Source organism: Protopterus annectens, chromosome 15.part0, assembly GCF_019279795.1.
Source record: "Protopterus annectens isolate FY-2018-M chromosome 15.part0, PAN1.0, whole genome shotgun sequence".
Lineage (NCBI taxonomy): Eukaryota > Metazoa > Chordata > Ceratodontiformes > Protopteridae > Protopterus > Protopterus annectens.
The window spans coordinates 774754972-774782421 of NC_056749.1; the positions used below are offsets into that span (position 1 = coordinate 774754972).

Sequence of the window (27450 nt, forward strand, 5' to 3'; positions counted from 1 at the left end):
CATCCACTTGGCAAGATTTCTGTTGAAGAGAGTCAGTGAGGGGGCTCTGCCTAACATGGAGTGGGATTCTGTTCCAGAGTGTAGGGAGCCTCTGGGTTATGAATCTGTCCCTCCAGCACATCCTATTTATTTATGTGTTGAGATTGACATCTCTCGCTCTCGCGACTCTGATGGATTTGGATTTTCTGAGGTGGAGCATGTCCATTAATTCTGTATTGGACATGGCCTTGTACATCAGGCATACATCGCCTCTGAGTAGGCAGTATGTGACTGCATACAGCTGGGGTGTCTTCAGCCAGACAGCATATGACAACTGTTTGAGACCCTTTATCCTCTTGGTGAGGTACTTTTGAGGTCTTTCTAACTGCTGCAGGTGTCGGGTAAGGTACATCCCAAATGGGGCATTGTACTCAATTATGGGCCTGATAAGAGAAGAGTATAGGCGCACAATGACCTCTCTTGATGTAGATATGAATCCTTTCATAAGGTGGCCAATACAGAAGGTCTTCCTAGCCACGTTGGCAATGTGAGTGTCACATGAGAGGTTATTGTCCACTTGTGTCCCTAGGTCCCTGATTACTTCTTCCATACGTAATGGATTACCACCTATGTGGTAATTTGTGAGTACCTTGTTTGGTATTTGGAGAGACATTCATACTCTCCACTGTCTTCAGGAAGGCTGAGTGGGGTTCCTGGGTTTGAGAGGGTGGTCTGTAGCATGCTACAAACTGTACAGCAGTTTTGCCTATGGTTAGTTGCACATGGATGGTCTCCGATGCTTTGTGCATTGTCAGTAACCTGGACGTGTGGGTATCTTTGCTGAATATGGATACTCCCCCTCCTTTTGTGGTTTGGTCCAGGTTTTGGGGCCGAAAAGCATGATATGAGGTATAACCTGGTAGTGCTGGGGTGCTCTCAGGAGCCTTGATGCAGGTTTCCGTCACTGCACAGACATCAATGTTTTCCATACTGGGGAGGGCCTCGAGAGTGTGCATCTTGAGGTTTAGACTTATGGCATTGAGCAGCATTACCCTTATGTTTTTCCACTTATGTTTTCTAGGGAGGTGGGTTTGTCTTTTCAGCCTTGCCTACAAAAGGCACTATGGAGGTGGCAAGAGCCTTAGCCAATATCTAGACGCCCAGGGGTGACAGGTGCAAGTCATCCCTGGCAAAGCAGTGTAGCTTGTCAAGCATGACATCCCAAGCAGACAGACACTGGATCCCCTTGGAATGACACCGGTAATTGAGCCAATTGTTAAAGCTGATCATTCTGTGTTTGTACTGTGGCATCATTCTTGGTGAGGGTAGGATGCTGCTCAGGGTCAGAGTCATACCGGCCTGGCGTACATAATCAGAGAGCTCCTCTATGTCTCTTTTCATGTAGTCCAGGGAGGTACGTCTCAGGTCATTCACACCAGCATGGACAATGACTGAGTCATATTTGTACTTGCTATGGAGTGACCTGCGTGCTTGTATTATGTGGCGGATTGTAGCAGCCTACAGGCAGCTTACTGTACCCTTTTCCTTGTTCAGTCTGGTGAGCGGGACATCAGTGTGTCTGACTATGGAGTCACCTATTACAAGTGTATCAGGCATGTTGTTTGTCCTTACGGGCTGTGACTGGCACACCGACTTTGTGTACTATGTGTTGCATGTGCTATGTTTGGAGGTAGTGGTTGCTTGGGTGTCTGCTTTGGAGGCCTCTGTTAATTTGGTGGATTTTTAATTAGAGCCTCCAGGAATGTTTCTTGTGTGTTTATGTCTTTGGTTTGCAGTTGTGATAGGTCTATGTGAGACTGGGTTTGTGGTGTGTGTGGTTACCTTCTCCTCCTGACTAGTTTTGACAGTACTGAGTTGAGAGAGTTCAGCCTCCAGTTTGGATAATGGTTGCATCTCTCACATATATTTGTATTTCTTGGGGGGAGGAGGGGGTTGTCTGTGTACATGGGGCAGGTGTAACATTGCCCAAGATTCACAGATTCAACTTGTAGCTGGCCTTAGTGGATTTTATGAGTGGCCATATTTTATTGCCATAATACTGATCAGGGATTACTTCCCTTTTTTGGGTTTGCTCTATCATGTAGTAGCTTCCTCATTCTCTTGCATGGTTTGGTAATGGCTGGGGTCCACCATGCCAGATGCCTGCGTGTATGGAATTGGGCCTTGGTTTTATTTGGGATTGCATAATCCATGCATTCCTGAAAGTGTTCATAGAATGCATTTATAAAGGGTTCTGAGGTGTGGCCCATATTTTCCACAGGCACAGGGCCTTTAATGGATTCCACATCAGTTTGGAGGAGTGCAACATTTCCTTTACACATGTTTTTCACTGTGGTTTTCTGGCCAGGGACTGTGGTCAGGATGTGAATATCCAGTGTGATTACTCTATGGTCTGATCTTACCAGTGAGGGATACACTTCTCATCTGGCCATAGAGTACCCATGTTGCTGATTATCACATCCAGTATGCTTACCCCTCTTGTGGGAGTGGTACGTTGTTCCTGAGCATTTTGGTTTATGGATACTAGGAACCTTTGGCGTAGGATGTTGGAGCAGGAATAATACTCCCAGTCTATGTTTGAGTATTTTCAGTCACCCAGTATAATGTTGTTTGGAGAGCTTGATATTTCCATGTGTTCCAACGTAGGCCAAGTGCAGTTCCTGGCATTAGGAGGGTAGTCTGTAGCAGGCTACAAACTGGGAGGCAGTTTTAGCCACTGTTACTTGACCATGGATAGTCCATGCTGCTTCTTGTTGTGGTACCAACATGGGGGTGTGGTTATCCTTGACAATTATTGCTAGTCACCCTCCTTTTGTAGTTTGTTCCATGTTTTGGGGCTGTAAAGCACAGTATGAGGTGTAACCTGGTAGTGTTAGGGTGCTCTTGTGAGCCTTGACCCAGTTTTCTGTTACAGAACAGATATCAACATTCTCCATACTGGGGGAGTTTAGACTGCATGCATCTTGCTGTTTAGACTTCTGGCATTGGGTAGCATTACGTCTAGGTTCTTATCCCTTGTGATACCTATGGAGGTGGGTTTGTGTTTTGAGCCTTACCTATTCAAGGCACGGTGGGGGTGACAACAGCCTTTGCCAGTATCCAAAAAGCCAGGACTGATAGGTGCACGCCATCCCTAGCAGGTGGAGCATCGTGTCTTGCTCAGCATGTCATCCCAGGCTGGCACGCATTGGATCCCCTTTGACTAACAGCAATACTTAAGCCAATTATTGCAATTGATCATCTCATCTTCATATTATGGCATCATGCTTGGTGAAGGTAGGATGTTAGTCAGGGTCATCAAGTTTGCATGTACTACATGGTGTTACATTGCTTAACACATGGTAATCATGCCTCAGGTGGTGCTGCAGGGCTGTCTATGTTGGATGCACATACTACACTCCCTGTACATGTTTGAAAGCAGGTTGTGTCAACTTAGGCATCCCTTTTACTATATGTGTGAGTCAGAGAGAGGTATCATTTCCAGGGTTCCTACTGAGCCAGTGTATGTGCTATGAGTTGCTGCTTTGCCAAGGCCAAGGCATACTGGGCACGCCTCCTTCTGCCTACTGGGGCAGGCTCAGGTTGTTCCTCCTCCGAGTCACGCTCTGCCTGTGATTGGCTTGGCAATGGTGGGGGGCTGTTTGGCCCAGCCCTATGCTGGTCCTGCTGTAGCTGTTTTCGCAGAATCATATTATGTAGCATAGCACACACCATGACAATTTGGGTACATGTAGTTGGTGAGTACTGCAAGGCTCCACCAGATGTGTCCAGGCACCGGAACCGTGACTTGAGCAGCCCAGACACACGCTCGATTACATTTTGTGTTTGTGCGTGTGCCTCATTATGGAGTTTTTGTTCAGGTGTGTGTGCATTTCTGATGGGTATCATCAGTCAGGCTCCAGTGCGTAGCCAGCATCCCCCACTAAGTGACCATGTGGGATGTCCCCATTGGCAAATGTCTGGTACAGCTGCGTCAGATGTCAGATATGGGAATCATGGTAGCTTCCAGGGCAGCCAGCACACACATTCATGATTATGCCCTGGGCATCACACATGACCTGGCAGTTGAAGGAGGGGAAGCCCTTGCGGTTAATGTAGGCCCTACCCCACTCATCGGCTGGTGCTTTGATGCGTATATGCGTGCAGTCTATTGCACCCACTACCTCAGGGTATTCCGCTATTCGCTGGAAGATATACATATTGCTGGCCAATACCTCACGGGAATTGGGGAAATATGCATGCTCACCGACATGTGCTGACATGGCATCCAGGAACTGGTGCCGTACCCTGGATGCTGATGCCTGTGATATCCCCATCATATAACCAGTTGGTCTCTGGAAGGTACCTGTTGCTAGTATTCTTAGGCCAACACATACCTTGGTTTCCACTGGGATGGGTTCCCCTCTGTTGGTTCTGTGTGTGAGGTGTGGCCTGCACAGCTCAACAATTTGCTGCAGGAGGTCTCTGTCCACTCTATAGTGCTCCACTATCTCCAGCTCATGTAACCCCTAGTAGGTGACCCTGGGCCTGTACACTCTTCTCCGTCTCCTCACTGTGGGTTGTCCAGCAGCATTTGCATAGTCACCACCCTCAGCAAGTTGCATATGTCTCCTTATAACAGCTATGGCAGCCCCTAGCATTTTTGGTCTGAGTGAAGCTTTTTCAGTTTTCACTTCTAATAGCTTACTCCTCTGTTGCAGTGTCTCTTGAGAGAAACATTCTGCACTGTTGTTTGCAGAGTTTTAAGTGCTGGGCTGGGCTACTGTTCTGCCTGTGTAATTGCCTTCTTCTGATTGTTTTCACCTGCTAGCTCTGCCAGTAATCCCTGCTAACTTTCTACTATTTCCCATGCTTCCTTTTTCCCTTCTGTTTCCTCAGGGGGGAGCGACGCACATACGAGTGAAAACATGCTCGGAGTGGCTAACACGCGCGCACACATGCTTGGACGGGCTAGAATCTGCTTATTCGGGTTAAAACGTGCGCACACCAGCGCAAACAAGCTTACAGGTGTTTAAACAGGCTCCTACATGCGTATTCTGCCTTAAACGCGTGCACTCACGCTTACACGCGCACACTCTAGCTTACTCGTGCCTACCAGCGTGCACATGCGTGCATGCACTCCCTGCAAGAAACTTTGGTGTTATCCATAGTGTACACCTTCCATTTCTTGGCTTTCCCATGCCTACTTGTTGACACTCCTCTTTCCACGATGTGTGACTGACAGCTTTCACATGCCACTGTGCTCCAATGAGCTGCATTCCTTTCATACATTCCCCCTGTGATGTCACCTATCTCCTACTCTGTTACTCCCCGTTATCCTACTCCTACACTGCACGGAATGTGCTCATTTCCAATGTAACAGTACGATTCACTATCCTACCACTCATTTACATAGGATTGCCTACTAATGCTTAGTTACATGTCTTACACTCAGCTTCCCCCCTTAGCAACCCCTACTCAGTGGCCATGTTGTTTTAGCCTGCGATTCCCTTCCATTGTAAATTCATGCTTTGCATAAACCCATGTTTGTGGGTTTTATTTTTTTATTTTTCTGTTTTTTTATAGCACAGCCCGTTTGCGCGGCGCTGCGCTACGTTTAAACATCGGCGATCACCGAAAAAAACAATTTTATGTTTGCATGGGGGTACGTTGCCAGTGGCCACATATTTGGCCATTGGCATGCTGCCTGGGACATTTGCAACCTTTATTTGGAGCTGACAAGGCTCCATTGTGTTATTTGCAGAACGGTACTCAGTTATCAACTGAGTACATTTCTGCAGATAACACGGCTCTTACACAGGCAGGTTTCTGCTTCCTGGATCGCGAAATTATCTCATTTGCATGCCTTTCAGCTGCAAGTGAGGTAATTAGCATATCCACGCCCTGTCCGTGTAAGAGCCGTTTTAGGTGTGCTCTTACACGCACATTCAGGCTGTTCCTGGATTGCGATGGCTGCATGGAGTCTTACACTACTCTTAGACTCCGTGCAAGCCATCGTGAATCCTGCCCATTGTCTTTTACCTATGTTCTTATCTTCTTTTACCTGGAGTGTTTTATTAATTTCTTGTTATATTAAAATGCTCAGCATACATGATGTAACCTGTTTTGTGTATTATGCTGGATGTACTGTAACTGACATTGTCTTTTACCTATGTTCTATATCTTCTTTTACCTGGAGTGTTTTATTGATGTCTTGTTATATTAAAATGCTCAGCATACATGATGTAACCTGTTTTGTGTATTATGTTGGATGTACTGTAACTGACATTGTATTTTACCTATGTTCTATATCTTCTTTTACCTGGAGTGTTTTATTAATTTCTTGTTATATTACAATGCTCAGCATACATGATGTAACCTGTTTTGTGTATTATGCTGGATGTACTGTAACTGACATTGTCTTTTACCTATGTTCTTATCTTCTTTTACCTGGAGTGTTTTGATTAATTTCTTGTTATATTACTATGCTCTGCATACATGATGTAACCTGTTTTGTTTATTATGTTGGATGTACTGTAACTGACATTGTCTTTTACCTATGTTCTATATCTTCTTTTACCTGGAGTGTTTAATTAACTTCTTGTTATATTACAATGCTCAGCATACATGATGTAACCTGTTTTGTGTATTATGCTGGATGTACTGGAACTTACATTGCCTTTTTACATATGTTCTATATTGTCTTTTACCTTGAGTGTTTTATTAAATTCTTGTTATATTACTATGCTCAGCATACATGATGGAACCTGTTTTGTGTATTATGCTGGATGTACTGGACCTTACATTGCCTTTTTACCTATGTTCTATATTGTCTTTTACCTTGAGTGTTTTATTCATTTCTTGTTATATTACTATGCTCAGCATACATGATGGAACCTGTTTTGTGTATTATGCTGGATGTACTGGAACTTACATTGCCTTTTTACCTATGTTCTATATCGTCTTTTACCTTGAGTGTTTTATTAACTTCTTGTTATATTACTATGCTCAGCATACATGATGGAACCTGTTTTGTGTATTATGCTGGATGTACTGGAACTTACATTGCCTTTTTACCTATGTTCTATATTGTCTTTTACCTTGAGTGTTTTATTAACTTCTTGTTATATTACTATGCTCAGCATACATGATGTAACCTGTTTTGAGTATTATGCTGTATGTACTGTAACTGACATTGTCTTTTACCTATGTTCTATATCTTCTTTTACCTGGAGTGTTTTATTAATTTCTTGTTATATTACTATGCTCAGCATACATGATGTAACCTGTTTTGAGTATTATGCTGGATGCACTGTAACTGACATTGTCTTTTACCTATGTTCTTATCTTCTTTTACCTGGAGTGTTTTATTAATTTCTTGTTATATTACTATGCTCAGCATACATGATGTAACCTGTTTTGTGTAGTATATTGGATGTACTGTAACGGACATTGTCTTTTACCTATGTTCTATATCTTCTTTTACCTTGAGTGTTTTATTAACTTCTTGTTATATTACTATGCTCAGCATACATGATGGAACCTGTTTTGTGTATTATGCTGGATGTACTGGAACTTACATTGCCTTTTTACCTATGTTCTATATTGTCTTTTACCTTGAGTGTTTTATTAACTTCTTGTTATATTACTATGCTCAGCATACATGATGTAACCTGTTTTGAGTATTATGCTGTATGTACTGTAACTGACATTGTCTTTTACCTATGTTCTATATCTTCTTTTACCTGGAGTGTTTTATTAATTTCTTGTTATATTACTATGCTCAGCTTACATGATGTAACCTGTTTTGAGTATTATGCTGGATGCACTGTAACTGACATTGTCTTTTACCTATGTTCTTATCTTCTTTTACCTGGAGTGTTTTTATTAATTTCTTGTTATATTACTATGCTCTGCATACATGATGTAACCTGTTTTGTGTATTATGTTGGATGTACTGTAACTGACATTGTCTTTTTACCCATGTTCTATATCTTCTTTTACCTGGAGTGTTTTTATTAATTTCTTGTTATATTACTATGCTCAGCATACATGATGTAACCTGTTTTGTGTATTATATTGGATGTACTGTAACTGACATTGTCTTTTACCTATGTTCTATATCTTCTTTTACCTGGAGTGTTTTATTAATTTCTTGTTATATTACTATGCTCAGCATACATGATGTAACCTGTTTTGTGTATTATGCTGGATGTACTGTATTTGTATAACTTGATGCTGGAGCTTTTCTCCCCGGGCCTCTGCTGAAAATGGACCTGGTCCAGTTGGAATTTCCCGGTTAACAAATGTAAAATAAAATAAAATAAGTAAAATAAATAATTACACTGATTGATCATGTACCTTTTTTTAAATGTGTATAAATTGAAAGCATTGGTATGTTGTCAATGTAATGAACAAGTCCATACTTAACAGATGAAAGGGCTTAACAGAACAGGTTTATTCCATTTAATAAAGCAGTGTTGGTTTGTGTCTCTGCTCCTGGTTTCCTCTTTTTGGACCCAGGAAGTTAAAATTGGGGAGTCCACCTCTACAAATAGGCCAGTCACAAGTGAAGTGCCTCAGCGATCTGTGCTGAGACTGCTCCTTTTTGGCATTTACTTTTCTGAAGTCAAGGCTAATTTCAATGGCCTCTGACTGACTATATCTGCAGATGATTGCAAATTAGTAGCAGTCATAGAATCCACACACAGGCGAATGTTCTCTAGAAGGGCTAAAATAGACAAATAACTGGTGTCAGGGCCATGGAATAAAACAAAATGCTAAGAAATGCAGAATAGTATCTTTTGGGAAGTCATGCAGCCCTGGTACCTGTCATATTGACAACACACCCCTAAGATTTCACTCAGTATTCAGGGGTTTGTGGACTAAAAACAGTAATCTAGCCTTTGACCACACATGTTTACAGTAGTGCGGAAATCATTCCATGTTACGATACCTATAGACAAAGGTATGCACTCTAGGTCTATGGAATCACTGTTCCACTATATTCAGAGTTCATCAGACCTATCACTGAGCACAATGCCTCCTCTGGTATGTATCTAACAAGGCACATCCAAGATATGGAACGTCCACAGAGGCTCCTCACTAAAAGAATTGTGTGTGTGTGTGTGTGTGTGTGTGTGTGTGTGTGTGTGTGTGTGTGTGTGTGTGTGTGTGTGTGTCTTTTGGCTTGTTCCTGGTTAGGGGTTGCCACAGCAGAACTCCAGTCCGCTAATGATTGGCAGTAGATTTTTACATGCCGAGTTGCTGGCCCTGATGCACAACCTTCAACGAAGGTACGCCCATTCACGCATGTCTCCACACAGAAGACGCTCTAGCTGAGAATCGAACAGGACAACATCTTACTGTAAGGCGACAACGCTATCGCAGCACCACCACACAGGGAATAATTAACATGTCCTGTGTAGACAGCCTCAAGGCCCTATCCCTGTATTCTGTTTCCTACAGCCTGCTGGAGATCTATGCATGGTATACAAGGTAATATCAAACCCCACCCTGATGGACCTCCTACATAACCACAAAATTAAGAGCACCAGAATTATCTATTCTAAACCTTGCCTACAATATAAATAGCACCTGCAGGAGGGAGAAGCATGCATTTCAGAGACTATCCTTTATCTGGAACAGGCTCCCCATCCATGGGAAACAGAGTTCCTCAATAACCCAATTTAAATGTAACTTGGACAAATGGATGGGGAACACAAATTTCATCCCTGATTTCACACATATGTCTTTAATGTACAGAGGCAGCCTATAAGTGATTCATCTCCCAGTTCCCTGCTTGTAAATGTTTCATCTCCCAAGCCCTGCTTACACTTATCAAGGGTAAAAGGACTTGTCAGAGATTTGGGATGCATGGCTAGGCTTAAAAAGGCCACTGTGGTGATTAACAGAGCACACACCTATGAACCTAAGAACCTATGAAGTAACTCACACCAGCAATAAAATTCCCACTGATGACATTAACTCATGCTGCCAGTAATATTCCCAATAATGATTGTAATTGTTACTGCTAATAATACCTCCAACAATGACACTAACTGATGCAGCCAAAAATATTTCCAGAGATGACAGTAACCGATGCTGGCAATAATATTCTCAATAGGGACAGTAATTGATTCTGCTAATTATATTCTCCAAAGATGAGAGGAAGTGATGCTGCCAATAATATTCCCAATAACATCAGTAACTTCTGCAGCCAATAATATTCCCAATAACATCAGTAACTTCTGCTGCCAATAATATTCCCAATAACATCAGTAACTTCTGCTGCCAATAATATTCCCAATAACATCAGTAACTTCTGCGGCCAATAATATTCCCAATAACATCAGTAACTTCTAGGCCAATAATATTCCCAATAACATCAGTAACTTCTGCCAATAATATTCCCAATAACATCAGTAACTTCTGCGGCCAATAATATTCCCAATAACATCAGTAACTTCTGCTGCCAATAATATTCCCAATAACATCAGTAACTTCTGCTGCCAATAATATTCCCAATAACATCAGTAACTTCTGCTGCCAATAATATTCCCAATAACATCAGTAACTTCTGCTGCCAATAATATTCTCAATAACATCAGTAACTTCTGCTGCCAATAATATTCCCAATAACATCAGTAACTTCTGCCAATAATATTCCCAATAACATCAGTAACTTCTGCTGCCAATAATATTCTCAATAACATCAGTAACTTCTGCTGCCAATAATATTCCCAATAACATCAGTAACTTCTGCTGCCAATAATATTCCCAATAACATCAGTAACTTCTGCCAATAATATTCCCAATAACATCAGTAACTTCTGCTGCCAATAATATTCCCAATAACATCAGTAACTTCTGCTGCCAATAATATTCCCAATAACATCAGTAACTTCTGCGGCCAATAATATTCCCAATAACATCAGTAACTTCTGCGGCCAATAATATTCTCAATGAAAAAATAAACTGATGCTGCTAGGAATACTTCCAATAATGATCGTAATTCTTACTGCTAATAATACTTCCAACAATGACACTAACTGATGCTGCCAGGAATACTTCCAATGTTCTTCTTTCAGCTTTTCCCAGTTTGGGGTCACCACAGCAGACCTCCGGTCTGCTAATGATTGGCAGTAGATTTTTTACAGGTGCCGAGGTGCCAGCTCGACGCTCAACCTTCAATGAAGGCACGCCCATTCACTCATGTCTTTCGAATACCACTCGACCATGGGGAGGACATGCAGACTCCACACAGAAGGTGCTCCAGCCGAGAATTGAATGGGAGAACCTCTTGCTGTGAGGCAACAATGCTACCGCTGCACCACCGCGGCTTGCCAGGAATACTTCCAATAATGAGAGTAAATTACTCTGCCAGTAATATTCAAACTGACAACAGTTACTGACACTGCCAATAATGCTCCAAATAACTTTGCTAATGGCCTTAGGACCTTTACAAGCCTAGCCATGTTATACCCATGTTCCCTAATTGACCTTGGTTAGATGGTCATTATTCACAGAGCGAGACTATGATCAGCACAGACTGACCTTCTCCATGAGAGACATAGGTTCCACCCCCAGGGTTAATTTAAAGTCTCCCATCCTATTGTCTATGCTACACTTGAATAGAGTCATTGAGGAGCTCTGCTTCATGAGAAATGGGAGGTTATTCCAGACAAGCGTCAATCTCTGGGAGATATATCTGTCCTTCCAGCATCTTCTTTACTGTAAAGTTTGTTTGAACTGTTATCTCTCCAGCATCTTCTGTTAATATCACAAGCTAGGTTGAGATTCCTGGAGCGAGTGACTCTTGTCCATATTTGATTTGCGGGTGTGCAGCATTTCCATTACAGCAGGGTCAGATACTGCTCTGTAGGCCAGGCACAAGTTGCCTCTCAGCAGCCTGTAGGATACGGAGTACAGTGACAGGGCTTTCAGTCTTTCCATGTATGTCATGTTTTGGAGGCTGGAAATTTTCTTGGTGAGAAACCTCTGTGGTATCTCCAGCTGCTGGAGGTAAGGTACACACAAAAGGAAGCAATGTACTCTATTAATGGTTTGATGAGGGTCCAGTACAGAGGAGTTATAACATCATTAGTCTTGGATGCAATGCCCTTACCTATGAGATGCACAACGTAGAAGACTTTCCTTAGCACTGTGGAGACATGGTGATTGAAGCTTAGATTGCTATCAACCTGTGTTCCCAAATCTCGCAGCATTGGGTTTAAGTTTAGCAGGGTGCTATCTATATCATGATTAGCAAGGGCTACTCCTTTGCCAAAGGGGATAAAGAGGCATTTTTTTTGTGTTTAGTTTTAGTCTGTGGTTTTGGCACCAAATATTATATGTTAACATCATTGGGGGACTCAGTGATTGCGCCAGTTTGCAATCATCAGTGAACTTAGTAAGCCACAGCCTGTTTACTTTCTCCTGGACTTCCAAGAAATAGATTCCAAACAGTACAAGGCCAAGCACAGATCCTTCTGGTATGCCACTGGTAACTGGTCTGGTGATATAGGTGGATCCCCAACTTTGACAGCATGCATTCTTTCGGTGAGCCAACTGGCTACCCATCTAGTGATGAAAGGGTTAATCCCCAATTTTTTAAAATTTTTCCACATTTTGGGTTCTGATACCACGATGGGAATGGAGCCCATTCCTAACTCAAAGTATAATTATAATTAAAGCTCACGAAACTAGCATTGTTTCAGTCTTTGATTTCAGCTAAAGGTGCTCTTCATAGCCCAGCAATGTACCCAGTAATGACACCTCCTGCAAGCCATATGGAGTTACATATATTGGTAACATATCCAAGTATGAGTGTAAATTCTTTTTTATAGGACCTGTTTCTCCTACTACTATTGGAACTGTCTGGATATCCTTCTTCCACATTGCCCTCGCTTCTTCCTGCAAATCCTAGTATTTTATGACTTTGTCTCTCTCTGTACATTAGAAACGGTAGTCACTGGGTGTAGCAATTTCAATGATCAATGCTATTTTTTCTTCTTTTCATGGACTACTATAGCTGGTTTTCCTGCATCTATTTTTTTAAACTGCTGGTAATGGGTGATACCATGTGGCATAAACTTCATCTTTTTTCCTGTGATGCTTTGTGGCTTAAGTTTCCAGTGTTTTTCAACCACTTCAATACCATAATGTTTGCAAAATCCCCAGTGCAACAATCTTGCTACATTATTATGCCTTTCAGTATACAGTCCTTCTGCCATTAGTATGTCACAACCAGCAATAAGATGTATGACTGTTTCGACTTCTGTTTTACAAAACCTACATTTGTGCGTTTCTCCCACATGTTCAAAGGACTTTATAAACCAGCGTGTACGTAGTCCACTATCTTGGGCTGCCAATACTAACCTTTCATCTTTTGGTTTAATTCACCTCTCCTTAAGCATTCCTGTGTTCAATCATGCTCTACATGAGGTTGCTCCCAGAGTTTGCTATACTTGTAACTATATTTATGCATTTTCCACAGTTCTTGCCTTCTCATCTGATCCTTCACCTTATATTCTTTCATTTTTTGGCACATTCAGTTGCTATCTGATTTTTATCTACTTCTGGTTTGATTTCTATTCCCACTTGATGCCAATATACTTCTGTTAAACTAAGCAGGGGAGTCGTCTTAGACTTCTTCTCCTCATATTTTAAAACTTTCACTACATTTGGGTCTTGTGAGATTAGCAGATATGTATGCAGTCCTACACAACTGCAGATCTATACATGTAATCAATTTCGAGGAGGCCCATACCTCCTTCAGAATGAGGTGTATATAGCCTTGGTATATACTGATTTTAATAAATCATTTTACAAGCATGAAACATCCTTCCAGTTTTCTAGTCCACCCAGTCCAACACCTTGTGGGGCCAGTCAGTCACTCCAAAACTATACATTAGGATAGGAACAGCAAACTGGTTTATAGCTCAAACGTCGTTCTTAGATGTCACCGCTCTTTTCAGTATTAATTTTAGTCTTCAAAAATATTCCTAAGTTGTGTTCACATTTGTTCATACTTTATTGTTAATCCTTCATCAGTTCCCAAATATTTATACACCCCCTCTTGCTCAAGTTCTCTTATACCTTATTCCTGGTCCAGGCTGATGTTTTCTTTGTGCTGCAGTTTTCACGCTTTAAAGGTTGCTTTAGCACATTTATCAAGACCAAACAATGTTCTTATATCATCTGAAAAAGTTTTAACCACTTGCAGTTGTGCTTTCAGGTCCTCATCTGATGAACTATACAGTTTTAAATCATCTACAAAAAGAAGATGAGAAATCTTTACACTTTATTGTTTTTGGGAGCCAAGCTGTATCCATGACCTAATCTGTTAAGTAGACAGCTTAATGGGTTAAGGACAAGTCCAAACAGCAGTGGTGACAGAGTCACCCTGGAATATCCCCCTTTGAATTTTTATCCCTGGAATAATAATTTGTCCTTTATCATGGCTTAACTGCAAAGTGGTTTGCCACAGTTTCATGGTCGCTGTACTGTAATTAATCAATCAGTGTAGAGTGTATCTTACACATTTTTAAGTACTCTTTTATCCATGAATGTGAGATACTGTCAAATGCTCTTTGTAGCCTATCCATGCCGTACTTAGATTCTTCCCCTTTTTATAGTTCTCTATTATGAATTTATTTAACAGCAAATGGTCCTCTGTTCCATATGAATTTCTTTTGTTATCCTTTTGTTATATTGCCATGAATGAGTTTTCTTCAAAATGACTATAAACTCTGTCAGAATCAATTTTAGTCTATTGTTTATACGTCACTGGAAGGTAAGTTCTCGGTCTACAGTTTTTAGGATATCTTGCAAGCTCACTCGTAAATAGGAGTATTGTTTTTCCTGTTGTTAACCAGGTTGGTGAATGTTTGGGGTCAGCATATAAATAGTTCTTACTCATGGTTAATCTTCAAGTAAAGATATTAATACTTTTAGACAGAAATGAGGTACTGCAGCTGGGCCTGGGGTTTTCCATGTAGAAGCCTTCCTTAACTTTGTTTCAGTCTCACTAGCTGTTACTTCATCCCATTTCATATCCAGTACATTTGAATTTCTTATTCTTTCTTTTACTTCTATCCATTTAGCATCTTTGTTACGTTCCACAGGATTTTCATAAATATTTCTCCAAAATATATCTATTTTTTTTACTGGTGTTTCAGTTCATTTTGCTTTGTTTCCCAATTCTCTACAAAACATTTTTGTGTCATCAGTAACTTGCTTATTTTCTACTTTTCCCTTGTATTTATCAGCATATCTCCTACGTTTTCTGCATTTGCTGATATGTTTAATTTGTTTGCCATAGTGCACAACAGATCCTGATTGGTTCTGACACTGAGCATTGTTTTATCACCTCTATCTTTCTACGTATTTTTATTGATCTGTTACCTCTTTATACTCTTCGAATAGTGACACTTCTCTTAATTGCTTTATAGTTTCTCTATTCATTAGTTCCATGATGGCATTTGATTTCTCCCCTTCCTTTCCCTTACTGCCCTGTGTTTTTGTGGTAAGACTTTATCTGTTATTAATTTAGCTGCACAGTAATATATCCCTTTACGTCTGTTATATCACATGAATCTTTATGAGCAGTCTTAAATGCTGGCTTCATTTGTTTAATCAAACGTGTAACTTTTTCGTTTTGACTTTCTGTAGTCTATTTCTTTCATTGATCTTAATATGCCTTTCCATCTCTATTAAATCAAGCAACTCTTCTTTTAAGATCATTTTCTTCAAGAATGAGGGCACATTCTTTGTTCTCCATTTCCTGCGGACATTCTATAGAAAGTTCCAGAGCATCTTCCTGTGCCACGTTCTCCTCAGTTTCATTATGTGTCATCTGCTGCTCTTTCATATGTGAACTCAGTGGCCTATCACTCCACAACATTGACTGCGTCACAGTTGCCACAGTTTCCTGTTTCCTCCCCCTACTGGGCAATGCAAATTGAACCCTCGTGCTAGTTTCCTATGGAAAGGTCCAAAGTACCTTCATATGGCAACTGATAAGATGTTTCCCAGTCTCTGGTTTCTCCTTAATTTGGAGATGCATTGCTCTTTCCTGCTGTGTTGTTATCAGAGTTCGAATTTCTACACTAAACCCTTCACTTTGCAGGTGCTCCATAACCTCAGTTTCTACTTCTTTAGCTTCTCCATTACTAATCCTCTTTTCTACTTTTCCTCCCCGTTTTGTTAATTTCCATATCCAAATGCCTTTGCCTGTATTTCTCTTCAAATCTCTTTGGTGCTGCTCTTCTTTGTACTGATTCCTTTTGCTTTCTCCTTTGCATAAATACCGCACCGTGTCAAATATCTCCTATGTCTTTTCCATATTTTGACTTCAGATGTCTCTTGCTCCTCCTATTACTCTTTACTTGGACAACTTGTTCTATCTTGCTGTCACATAACCTGTGTTCACTTTGTAGGTAGTCCTTAACTTCAACTTCTATTTCTTTAACCTCTACTGTACAAATCTTCTGTTCTACATCCCCTTTGTGGTCTTATTTTTTGTATTGTAAAAGTTTCCATGTTTGGATGCTGTTGTCTGTATTTCTCTTCAAAATTCTTTGGGGCTGCTTTTTTGTACTGCTTAATTTGGCTTTCTCCTTTGCATAAATATTTTACCATATCAGGTCTCTCTTTCTTTCCCGTGTCCGTATTTCTTTTTTATACATTTCAAAAGTCTCTAGATTTTATTCTTTACATTTTCAAAAATCCTCATTTGCTTCTTCTTCTTCTAAAAGGTCCAAAGGTTTCTTTGTCTATATAATGTTTTTCATAAATATGTTGCATTAATGAACAAAACTTTTTATTCGAAGCTTCTGCAATTTTTCTTGTGCAAGTATTTTTCTTTCTTCTAAGTTATCTCTTAACCTTTTTGGTATATCTTGTGTCTGGAAATTCTGGGCGTTCTGCATAATAGTAACAATATATAATGTTTTTCTTATCATTAATAATCCACTCTATTCTCTTTACAGCTCTTTTCCAGCCTATCAGTTCTTGTGATTTTTGTGGACTACTACTTCCTTCTACAACGGGGGGGGGGGGCATCTTCCCCCTGGCCTGGCCTACCCTCATTGTAGGAATGTTTCTGTATCTTGAGGATTCTACACTGTCATTTTTTCTTCAGTCCTGGCACCAATGCACCTACCAGGACTGGGCACTTTTTTATTCTGGGTTTTGCATACCAAGCTATCTTTTTTAACCTACGTCTGTCCATGACATATGCTATTTAAAATACTGTCTACATATCACTGTCATCTTGGTCAGATTTTGTGAAAAACAGGGTCCACCTTGTGAAGGTATTCACCAAAACTTGAGGATGAATTAAATTCCAGCAACGTCTGCAGCATTCCTCCCCGGGTCTCCGCTGAAAATTGTCTCATTCCAAGTCGGACTTTCCTGATAAACAAATATTAAATAAATAAAATAAATAAATAAACAGGACTCTGCTTTGTTTGCTGATTTAACATCCCTCCATCTGGACCCCTATCATCTCTCTCTATCCATGTATCGGAAGTTGGCAAAATGGTCAAGGTTTTTACCTTATAAACACAGGGTGCAAGGTTTGATTCCCACATACGGTAAATGACTAGGCTTAAAATGGTCCACAAGGGCAGTTGGCCTACTACTAATTTATGAAACTGTGAACCATTTGGACACCTGTCATCTCTCCAGTCGGACTCCTATCGTCCCTCCATTCTGTCTTTTTAATTATTACAAATTTCTTGGGTTTCTAATACCATGATGGGAATGGGCCCCATTTCTAAGTCAAAATATGATTAAAGCTCAGGAAATTAGTATTGTTTCAATCTTTGATGTCAGCCATAAGTGCTCATTGCAGCACCCACAATGTGCCCAGTAATGACTCCTTCTGCAATATGTACACAGTTACATATATTGGCAACATATCTAAATATGATTGTAGATTCTTTTTATAACACCTGTTGCTTCTACTACTATTGGAACAGTGTGCATATCATCCACATTGCTCTAATTTCTGCCTGCAAATCCAGACATTTTATGACTTTGTGTCTCTGTAGGCACTGGGTGTAGCGATTTCAATGATCAATGTTACTTTTGTCATCTTTTCATAGACCACTATATCTGGTTTTCTTGCATCTATCTTTTGAACTGTTGGTAATGGGCGAGCTCATGTGATATAGTATTTTCTATGATGCTTTGTGGTTCATGTTTCCAGTGTTTTTCAGCTACTTCGATATTATAATGTTTGCACAATCCCCAGTGCAACACTCTTGCCACATTATTATGCCTTTCAGTATACAGTCCTTCTGCCATTAGTATGTCACAACTAGCAACAAGATGTGCAACTGTTTCCAATTCTGTTAAAAAAAAACTACATTTTTCTGTTTCTCCTACATGTTCAATGGACTTTGTAAACTAGCATATATGGAGTCCACTATCTTGGGCCGCCAATATCAACCTTTCATCTTTTGGTATGAATTTGTCTTTCCTTAACCATTCCTGCTTTCGATCCTAATAAAAGTGAGGTTGTTCCAAGAGTTTTCTATAGTTGTAAATATATTTATGCATTTTCCACATTTCTTGCCTTCTCATCTAATCTTCACTTTATATTCTTTTTTGTGCTTTAGCACATTCAGTTGCTATCTGATTTTTATCTACTTCTGGTTTGATTTCCATTCCCTCTTGACACCAATATGCTTCCGTTAAACTAAGCAGGGGAGTCATCTTAGACTTCTCATGTTTTAAAACTTTCACTCTGTTTGAGTCTTATGAGATCAACCGATATGTATGCAGTCCTACACAACTGCAGTTCTATACATCTAATCAGTTTCGAGGAGGTCCATACCTCCTTCAGAATGAGGAGTATCTAGCTTTGGTGTACACTGATTTTTTATAAATCATTTGATAAGCATAATTCATCCTTCTGGTCTTCCTTTCCACCCGACCCAATACCTTTTGGGGCCAGTCAATCACTCCAAAACTGTACATTAGGACAGGAAGAGCAAATTGGTTTATAGTTTGATCTTTGTCCCTAGATGTCACCGCTCTTTTCAGTATTAATTTTAGTCTTCTAAAATATTCCTAAGTTGTGTTCACAATTGTTCATACTTTATTGTTAATCCTTCATCAATTCCCAAATGTTTATACACCCCCTCTTGCTCAAGTTCTCTTATACCTTATTCCTGGTCCAAGCTGATGTTTTCCTGGTGCTGCAGTTTTCCTGCTTTAAAGGTTGCTTTTGCACATTTATCAAGACCAAATGACATTCTTTTATTATTTGAAAAAATTTTAACCACTTGCAGTTGTGCTTTCAGTTCCTCATCTGATGAGCTATACAGTTTTAAATCATCCACAAAAAGAAAATGAGAAATATTTACAGTTTGTTGTTTTCTTGGAGCCAAACTGAATCCATGATCTAATCTGTTAAGTAGACAGCTTAATGGGTTAAGGACAAGACCAAAGAGCAGCGGTGACTAAGAGTCACCATGGAATATCCCCTTTGAATTTTTATCCCTAGAATAATAAATTGCCCTTTATCATGGCTTAACCGCAAAGTGGTTTGTCACTGTTTCATGGCTGCTGTAATGTAATTGATCAGTGTAGGGTGTACTTACACATTTTAAACACTCTTTTATCCATGAATTTGGGATACTATCAAATGCTTTTTGTAGTTTAGCCACGGCACACTTAGATTCTTCCCCTTTTTATAGTTCTCTATTATTTATTTATTTGTTTATTTTATTTATTTTATTTTACATTTGTTTAGTGGGATAGTCCGACTGGATACATGTCCATTTTCAGCGGAGGCCCGAGGAGAAAAGCTCCACATAGACAAACTTACATAGATTACACAGAAGTTAGCAAACAATTATAAAAGCAAAGTGATTATATACAATGGGTTAGTAGTGTTCCCTAGTAGGGACTCACAATTCTCATGGATAGACAATTAAAAGTAAGAGACATCAGACTGGAAGCAGAGCTTGGTGACGTAGTTACAACTTATGATAATTGCAGAATATGCTTTTAGTTTATAACTTAATCAGGGTTGGTACATGGGCGTAGCCAATTCACTTTGAGATACTGTTTGAGGTTTTTTTGAAGAGACTTTTGGAGGATTGTAGGGTTATATAGTTTGGCAACAAATTCCACATTTTGCCACTGAAGGTGGCAAACATGGATTCACCAGCAGAGTTATTAGCTTTGTGGGTTTGGACCAGTAGTTTATCAGCTGACCGTAGGGATCTTAGGTTGCTATATGGCTTAATAATATTTTTAAGTGAGGGGGTATCCTCAGGGTGGTACAAAATTTTGTGCGCTATTAAGAGTTGACTGAATTGAATTAAGCTGGGCAGTTCTAGCCACTCTAGTTGTTTAAGCTTCTGGCAGTGGTGGGTTCTATAGGTGGAGCCAGTGCCAAATCTGGCAATATGATTGTAGCTATGGGACAGCTTACCTAGTTCGGATTTGTTGAGGTTTGAGAGTACAGGCGAGGCATATAAAAGAGTAGAGAGTAGGTGTGATCGGGCGATTGCAGTTCAAGCCAGTGGGGTTAAAAATGTCTTGTTTGTATACAGTGATCCAAGCTTCTTATTGATGGTCTGTATGGTTTGTTGAACTGTAGGTCAAATTTGACATTATTGTCTATGATAACCCCTAGCAGCTTGGTGTGATTATCTCGGGAAATAGTGGTACCATTGTTAGATGTGACAGAGAATGAAAGTGTGGTGGATCTACTAGTGGGAGAGAAGAGTAGAAGTTTAGTTTTATTGGAGTTCAGAAGTAGGCGTTGGTTGGTGAGCCAGGTCTTAATAGTGTTAAATGTATTTTGGGTTAAGATTTGCAAGTCGGATGGGAAGTGGCTGAGCAGATGAGAGTGGAATCATCTGCATACTGAATGCAGGTGGCTTTAGGGATAGCAGTTTGGAGGTTGTTGATAAAAATAGAGAAGAGTAGTGGGCCTAGTATGGACCCTTGAGGAACACCAAGTGTGAGAGGTAACTGGCTGGAGAGTTTGCCCTGCCATAGTATCGCCTGCTGTCTACCAGTCAGGTAGGACTGGAACCACCGGATAGCAGGCTTGTTGAGGGAAATAGATTTTAGTGAAAGAATGAGAACTTCATGGTTGACCATGTCAAAGGCTTTTGATAGGTTAAGAAAGAGGGCAGAGTATAGCCTATTGTCATTCCTGTTTTGGTTTATGGCAGTAGTAAAGGAAAGGAGGGCTGAGGTGGTGCTGTGGTACGGCCTGAAACCATGCTGGGAGTTGGATAGTAAGTTATTCTGTGAAAGGTATTGCATTAGTTGCTTGTGTACACATTTCTCCATTATTTTGGCTAGTGGGGAAAGAATGGCAATGGGTCTATAGTTGGATATATCTGAGGAGCTACCACCTTTACGGAGTGGGATGACGTGAGATATTTTCCAGAGGGAGGGGATAGCATTTTCGGATAAGGTTCTGTTGATGAGGATATATATGGGATATGCAATGGCATCTGCAGCTATTTGTAGGTACTCTGCAGGGAGGAGGTCAGCAGTGAGGGTGGTAGGTTTTAGTTTTTTTAGAAGTGTTTTGATAAAACTAGTGGATATTGGTTGGAAGCTAAATTCCAGGTGATTATTAGGTAGATTAGGCATGTGGTTTAAGTTAGAGGGGGTTAGTTGATTTGCTAGGGATTGGACTGTTTCAGTGAAAAACTTATTAAAGGTGCTAGCTATGGTCTCTGGGGAACTATGGGTATAGTTAGCCGGGGTTAGGGTGGTGGAATGACCTGGACAAAGTAGTTGATTTAAGCCTGCCCAGAACTTTTGAGGGTTGTTGTGGTGTTTTAGTAGGAGATTTTGGTAGAAGCTTTTTTTATCCAGTAAAATAGATTTTTTTGTATCATTCCTGAGTTGATGATATTTCAGATGGTCAAGTGGTGCTTTGGTTGTTCTCCAGGTGGCCCAGGCTCTGTTGCTAGTTTTGATTTTAGCTTTGGTATCTTTTGTGAGCCGGGGTGCTGTATTTGATCTAGTTTTTATTGTACGTGCTGGAGCATGGGAATCAAGGATACTTAGGAATTCAGTGTTAAAGTGATCTATGGCCTCCTCTAATGTTAGAGTTTTTAGTTTTGACCAGTCAACTGCTTTTAATTAATTTTGGAATACAGCAGCATCAAAGTTTTTCCTGTTTCTAAATGTTTTATATTTGGGCTAGTGAGGGTTTCCTGCCTTATGTTTTATGATATAGGTTAGACAATGGTCGCTGAGGTCATCAGGGAGAGTACCAGCTGTGTACAGTTGGGGTTGGTTATTAACTAGGATCCAGTCTAGGATACTTTCCTTGTTGGTTGGTTTGTTTTTCCTAGTGGGAGAGGTTATGGTCTGTTTAAACCCAGATAAGTTTATATGAGTGGGGGGGGGGGGGTGGAGGAGCAGGGGTGCCAGTCGGTGTTAAAAATCACCAAGCACTATGGTTTCTTGAGGATAGGTAGCGGATAACTAGTAAAGGAGATCTTCTAGGGTATTTAGGTTGTTGCTTGGTGGAATGTATGCACAGACGATGTTCAAGTGTTTGCTTTGGTTAATCTGTAGCTTGGTTATGAGGAGTTCTGCATTATTGAATTGGGACTTATGAATTTATTTAACAACAAATCCTTAGTTCCATATGACTTTCTTTTGTTACCCTTTTTTTTATTGCCATGAATGAGTTTTTTTTCAAAATGAAAAAAGGCACTGGTGAAGAGAATAGGCAAAACTGCTCTGCAATTTGTAGCATGTTACAGGCCACCCTCTCAAACTCAGGAAACTCACATATCTTTCCTGAAAACACTGGAGGGGATAAATGTATCTCCAAACACCATCATACTAGGTGACTTCAACTACCCTAATATAGACTGGGATCACTACTCAAGCCCAAACACTCTAGCCCAAAGGTTCCTGGAGTTCATAAACTCAAATGCCATGGAACAACCAGTCACCATCCCCACAAGAGGTGAAAACATACTTGACCTCATCATCACGAACATGGGATCACAATGTTCAACACCGGAAGTATACCCCTCACTGGTGAGATCAGATCATAAACTAATCTCACTGGAGGTCCTCATCCCGCCCCCACCTGAGATAAAAAAGACCACAGTGAAGAACTTCTCAAAAGCCGACTTCACACTCCTAAAGACTAGTGTGGTCTCTTTTAAGCCCCCCAAACCGGCGGTAAACATTACTCAAGCCGCTGAATCACTTACAAATGCCTTCTACCAGCACCTACAGGACTGCATGGATCAGGCAATCCCAAACAAAACAAAGACTCTTTGTACCAAAGGCAAGCGTCCAGTCTGGTGGACCCCAGCCATAAACAAGCTCTAAAACAAAAGGAGGAAGCTACTACAAGATAGAGCAAAATCCTTAAAAGGTAAGACACCTTTGATCATCATAAGTAAAAAACTAAGAGCTCTCATAAAATCATCCAAGGCAAATTTTGAGAGAAAAATCGCTAAGGACTCAAAAGACAATGATAAGGCCTTCTTTAGCTATGTTAGAAACCTGGGAGGAAACTCCCAGATATGCTCAGAATTAGTTCAAAATGATGTGAAAATTACTGAACCTACAGACATTGCCAATATACTGGCTGACAGGTTCAGTGCAAACTTCTCCCCCCCCCAAAAGGAGAGATATCTATACCAGAGGATTGTAGCCCCCCAAACATCTCTAACGCCCAAGTGAGAACTGCTCTCTCTAAGGCGAAAAACACAGCATCCATGGGACCGGATGGTGTCCCCAGCTGTGTGCTCCACGAACTCAACGAGGAATTAAACCCGCAGTTAGGACAGCTGTTTAATCTTAGCCTCACCTCAGGATACGTACCCAAGGAGTGGCGCACGGCAACTGTGGTCCCACTTCACAAAGGCGGTGCCTCCACCGACTCTGGAAATTACCGTCCCATCAGCTTGACAAGCCTGATCTGCAAAGCCATGGAGAGGATCATAATGGACCTCATAAATAAAGACATAGGGAACTTGCAGACTTTGGATCCAACCCAGTTTGGCTTTGTCAAAGGCAGATCATGCCTTTTAAACTTGGTCGACTTTTTGAAACAGTCACCAAGGCCATTGATGAGGAAAGGCAGTCCATACAGCCTACCTCGACCTGGCAAAGGCTTTCGACACAATACCCCACTCAGGTATCGTTGAAAAACTCATCAGCTTAAATGTAAACCCATACATCACAAGATGGGTTGCAAACTGGCTAAGTGACAGAATCCACAGGGTCAGAGTTGCTGGCGCCATGTCAGACTCAAAGCCTGTCACAAGTGGGGTCCCACAGGGCTCAGTCCTGGGCCCACTCTTGTTCGGCATCTACTTTTCTGAAGTACAAGCAAACACAGGAGGGTTATGGCTGACAAAGTTTGCAGATGACTGCAAACTGGGCGCCATAGTCGAAAACACATCTGACACAGATATCCTTCAGAAGGGTCTCACAGAAACGGATAACTGGTGCCAGAGCCATGGCCTAAAGTTAAACGCCAAGAAATGCATAGTCATACCCTTCGGGAAAAACAAGGTTACCTCTAGTTACCATATAGGTGGCAATCCACTGAGCACAGAAGAAGTTATCAGGGATCTGGGGACTCAGGTTGACAGTAACCTTTCGTTTGACACTCACGTTGCTAAAGTAGTTAGGAAGACCTTCTACATTGCCCACCTGATCATGAAGGGATTCACATCTAGATCAAGGGAGGTCATCATCCCCCTGTACTCATCACTCATCAGACCAATGATTGAGTACAATGCCCCATTCGGAATGTATCTGACCCGACACCTGCAGCAGCTGGAAAGGCCCCAAAAGTTCCTCACCAAAAGGATAAAGGGTCTCAAAAATATGTCTTATGCTGCCCGACTGAAAGAACTTCAGCTCTATTCAGTCGCTTACCGCTTGCTCAGAGGTGACCTGTGCCTGACATACAAAGCCATGTCAAACTCAGATTTGATGAACATGCTTCACCTCAAAAAATCTAGATCCCTCAGAACTACAAGGGCGGGAGACTTAAACCTTGACACATTTATTAATAGGACGTGCTGGAGGGACAGATTCATCACCCAAAGACTCCCTATGCTGTGGAACAAAATCCCGGTACATGTGAGGCAGAGCACCTCGCTGGCCGTGTTCAAGAGAAATCTTGACCAATGGATGGGAGATCGCAGATATACCCCAGGGATTACCTCAGTGTCTCTGCTTGACAGAGGCACAGCAAAATAATGGGCATAGTTTTCTTCAAACTAAAGGGGTGGCGAAAGCCACAAAAACTCTGGGCTAGGCTTATAAAATGCCCTTGGGCAGATAGCCTAGTATGAACCTATGAACCTATGAACCTATGAACTCCCTTGTTGTTCGTTCCACACTTTATTAACACTCACAGCACTCCAACACACGTAAAGCACATTAACCCTTTTCACAAGACACAATGCGTTTTCGTTTCCAATGACTTCTTCGGATGTACAACAGAATGCATATCTACAACTCCCCTATCCTTATATATCCTTTAAATTAATTAACTAATTAATCAATAAAACAATTAAATACTTTGAATTTATAAACACTTCCATAAAAAAACACACTTTAAAATCCTAGCTACATTAGCCTAATGCTTAAAAACAACTTTCTAAAATAAACAGTTTTAATCTAATTCTACAATAATATACAATTAAAATACTTTATTTAAAAATACATAAAAAATACATATAAAATAATCATGTACATTTTCGGTATCTGTGGGTGATAGCACCATCTAGTGTTATAATATAGTATACACAAGTGAAATCTTAGGAAAATACAATTTGTAAGGGTCATTTAAAATACTCATAAGATTCCTGAAAACTATAACTATTTTACAAACCAAGATCGAACCATATAAATTAATGAATAAATGACTAAAGTTTAGCTGCCCTCATCTTTAGAACTGGGGCAAGGGAAACTGCATCATTCAGTCCTGGGGGTTTATTGGCCTCCAAAAACAATTGCCACAATAGTTCTTTATATTCTATAGAAGTTTCCCATAAACCACCCCTTATGTCCTTTTCCACTACTTCTAAAACAAAAAAATTGAAATTTGCCTCCTGACAGCTAATTTTATGCCTATAAAGTGCGTTATATGTGCATGTTATTCTAATTTCATAATTGTGCTCATAAATTCTATTTTTCAGTTTTCTTTCTGATTTTCCCACATAGAATGCATCGCAATGATCACACAACCCTATATACACTATACCACTAGTTTCGCAATTTGCGAAGCATTTACTTTGAATCAGAAAGTCCCTACTTTTAATATAAATGGTCGATCTTGTACAAATATGTGGCCACTGTAAACATCTTCCACACTTAAATGTTCCTACTTTTCCTTCTCAAGCATTAGGCTAATGTAGCTAGGATTTTAAAGTGTGTTTTTTTATGGAAGTGTTTATAAATTCAAAGTACTTAATTGTTTTATTGATTAATTAGTTAATTAATTTAAAGGATATATAAGGATAGGGGAGTTGTAGATATGCATTCTGTTGTACATCCGAAGAAGTCATTGGAAACGAAAACGCATTGTGTCTTGTGAAAAGGGTTAATGTGCTTTACGTGTGTTGGAGCGCTGTGAGTGTTAATAAAGTGTGGAATGAACAACAAGGGAGTTGAGCCTCTTTCTCTTCACCAGTGCCTTTTTGCTTACTAGTTCGACTGTTTTGGCATTTGGTCATCGTTTTTAACTTTTGAAGCTTTTTGTGATGGAAATGGAGGAGGCTTTTATGACCACCACAGGTTCGGAGGTGGGAGGTGGCAATACCGACAAAATTGACAGACTAACCAGTTATCGCAGCTAATCGAGCTGCTGATGCCCACCGTCCATCCCTCGCTGACGTCACCATCTGGAGTGCCAGGGAACCAGGAAATACTAATGAGGAGAGTGAACGGCGCGAATGGTGCGAAAGGAGCAGCTACAGGAGTGCTGTTTGGCAAAAATTCTAAATCTTTCTCGGATATGATACCAGTTTCTTCTGACCAGGACTTGCCCTCGATTTTTAGGACATATTCAAATGGGGATAATACAGTTGCAATGAGTCGCCGAGATGATGGTAACGCTACCAAAGGCAATAAGCCTAATGGACAGAGGTACAAAACGGACCTTTCTAGCATTATGCATTTAAAATATAGTTTTAATGGGAAAAAAGTACCTTTATTAGAGGAAACTGATGTGAATATAACTTATGATTCCAATGTTAAAATGCTGGATGAAATGCTGTTCAAATATAAAAACATTGAATTAGAGAATGCATATCTGAGGGAATGTTTGAGTTTAAAAATAGTGCCTAAAGGTTTACGAGTTTGAAATATCCCAATAAAGTAAAGGAAGGTAGTGAGTTCCACCATGAATTAACAGCTATTTTTGATAACTGTGGGTTTGATATATTGAAAGCTATAATAAAAGAAAATGAGAGAGAAATGGAATGT

At 40.5% G+C, this 27450-nt stretch overlaps 1 protein-coding gene across 1 annotated transcript in view; it reads left to right on the forward strand.

The window, feature by feature from the left end:
* The window catches only part of LOC122789883 (serine/threonine-protein kinase pim-1-like), a 90112-nt gene extending 62784 nt beyond the window's left edge, over positions 1-27328 (forward strand). Inside the window, exon 3 of the mRNA XM_044057315.1 lies at positions 26991-27328. Within this exon, the coding sequence (XP_043913250.1) occupies positions 26991-27328 (338 nt within the window). The remainder of the gene's footprint in view (positions 1-26990) is intronic.
* Positions 27329-27450: the final 122 nt, after the last annotated feature.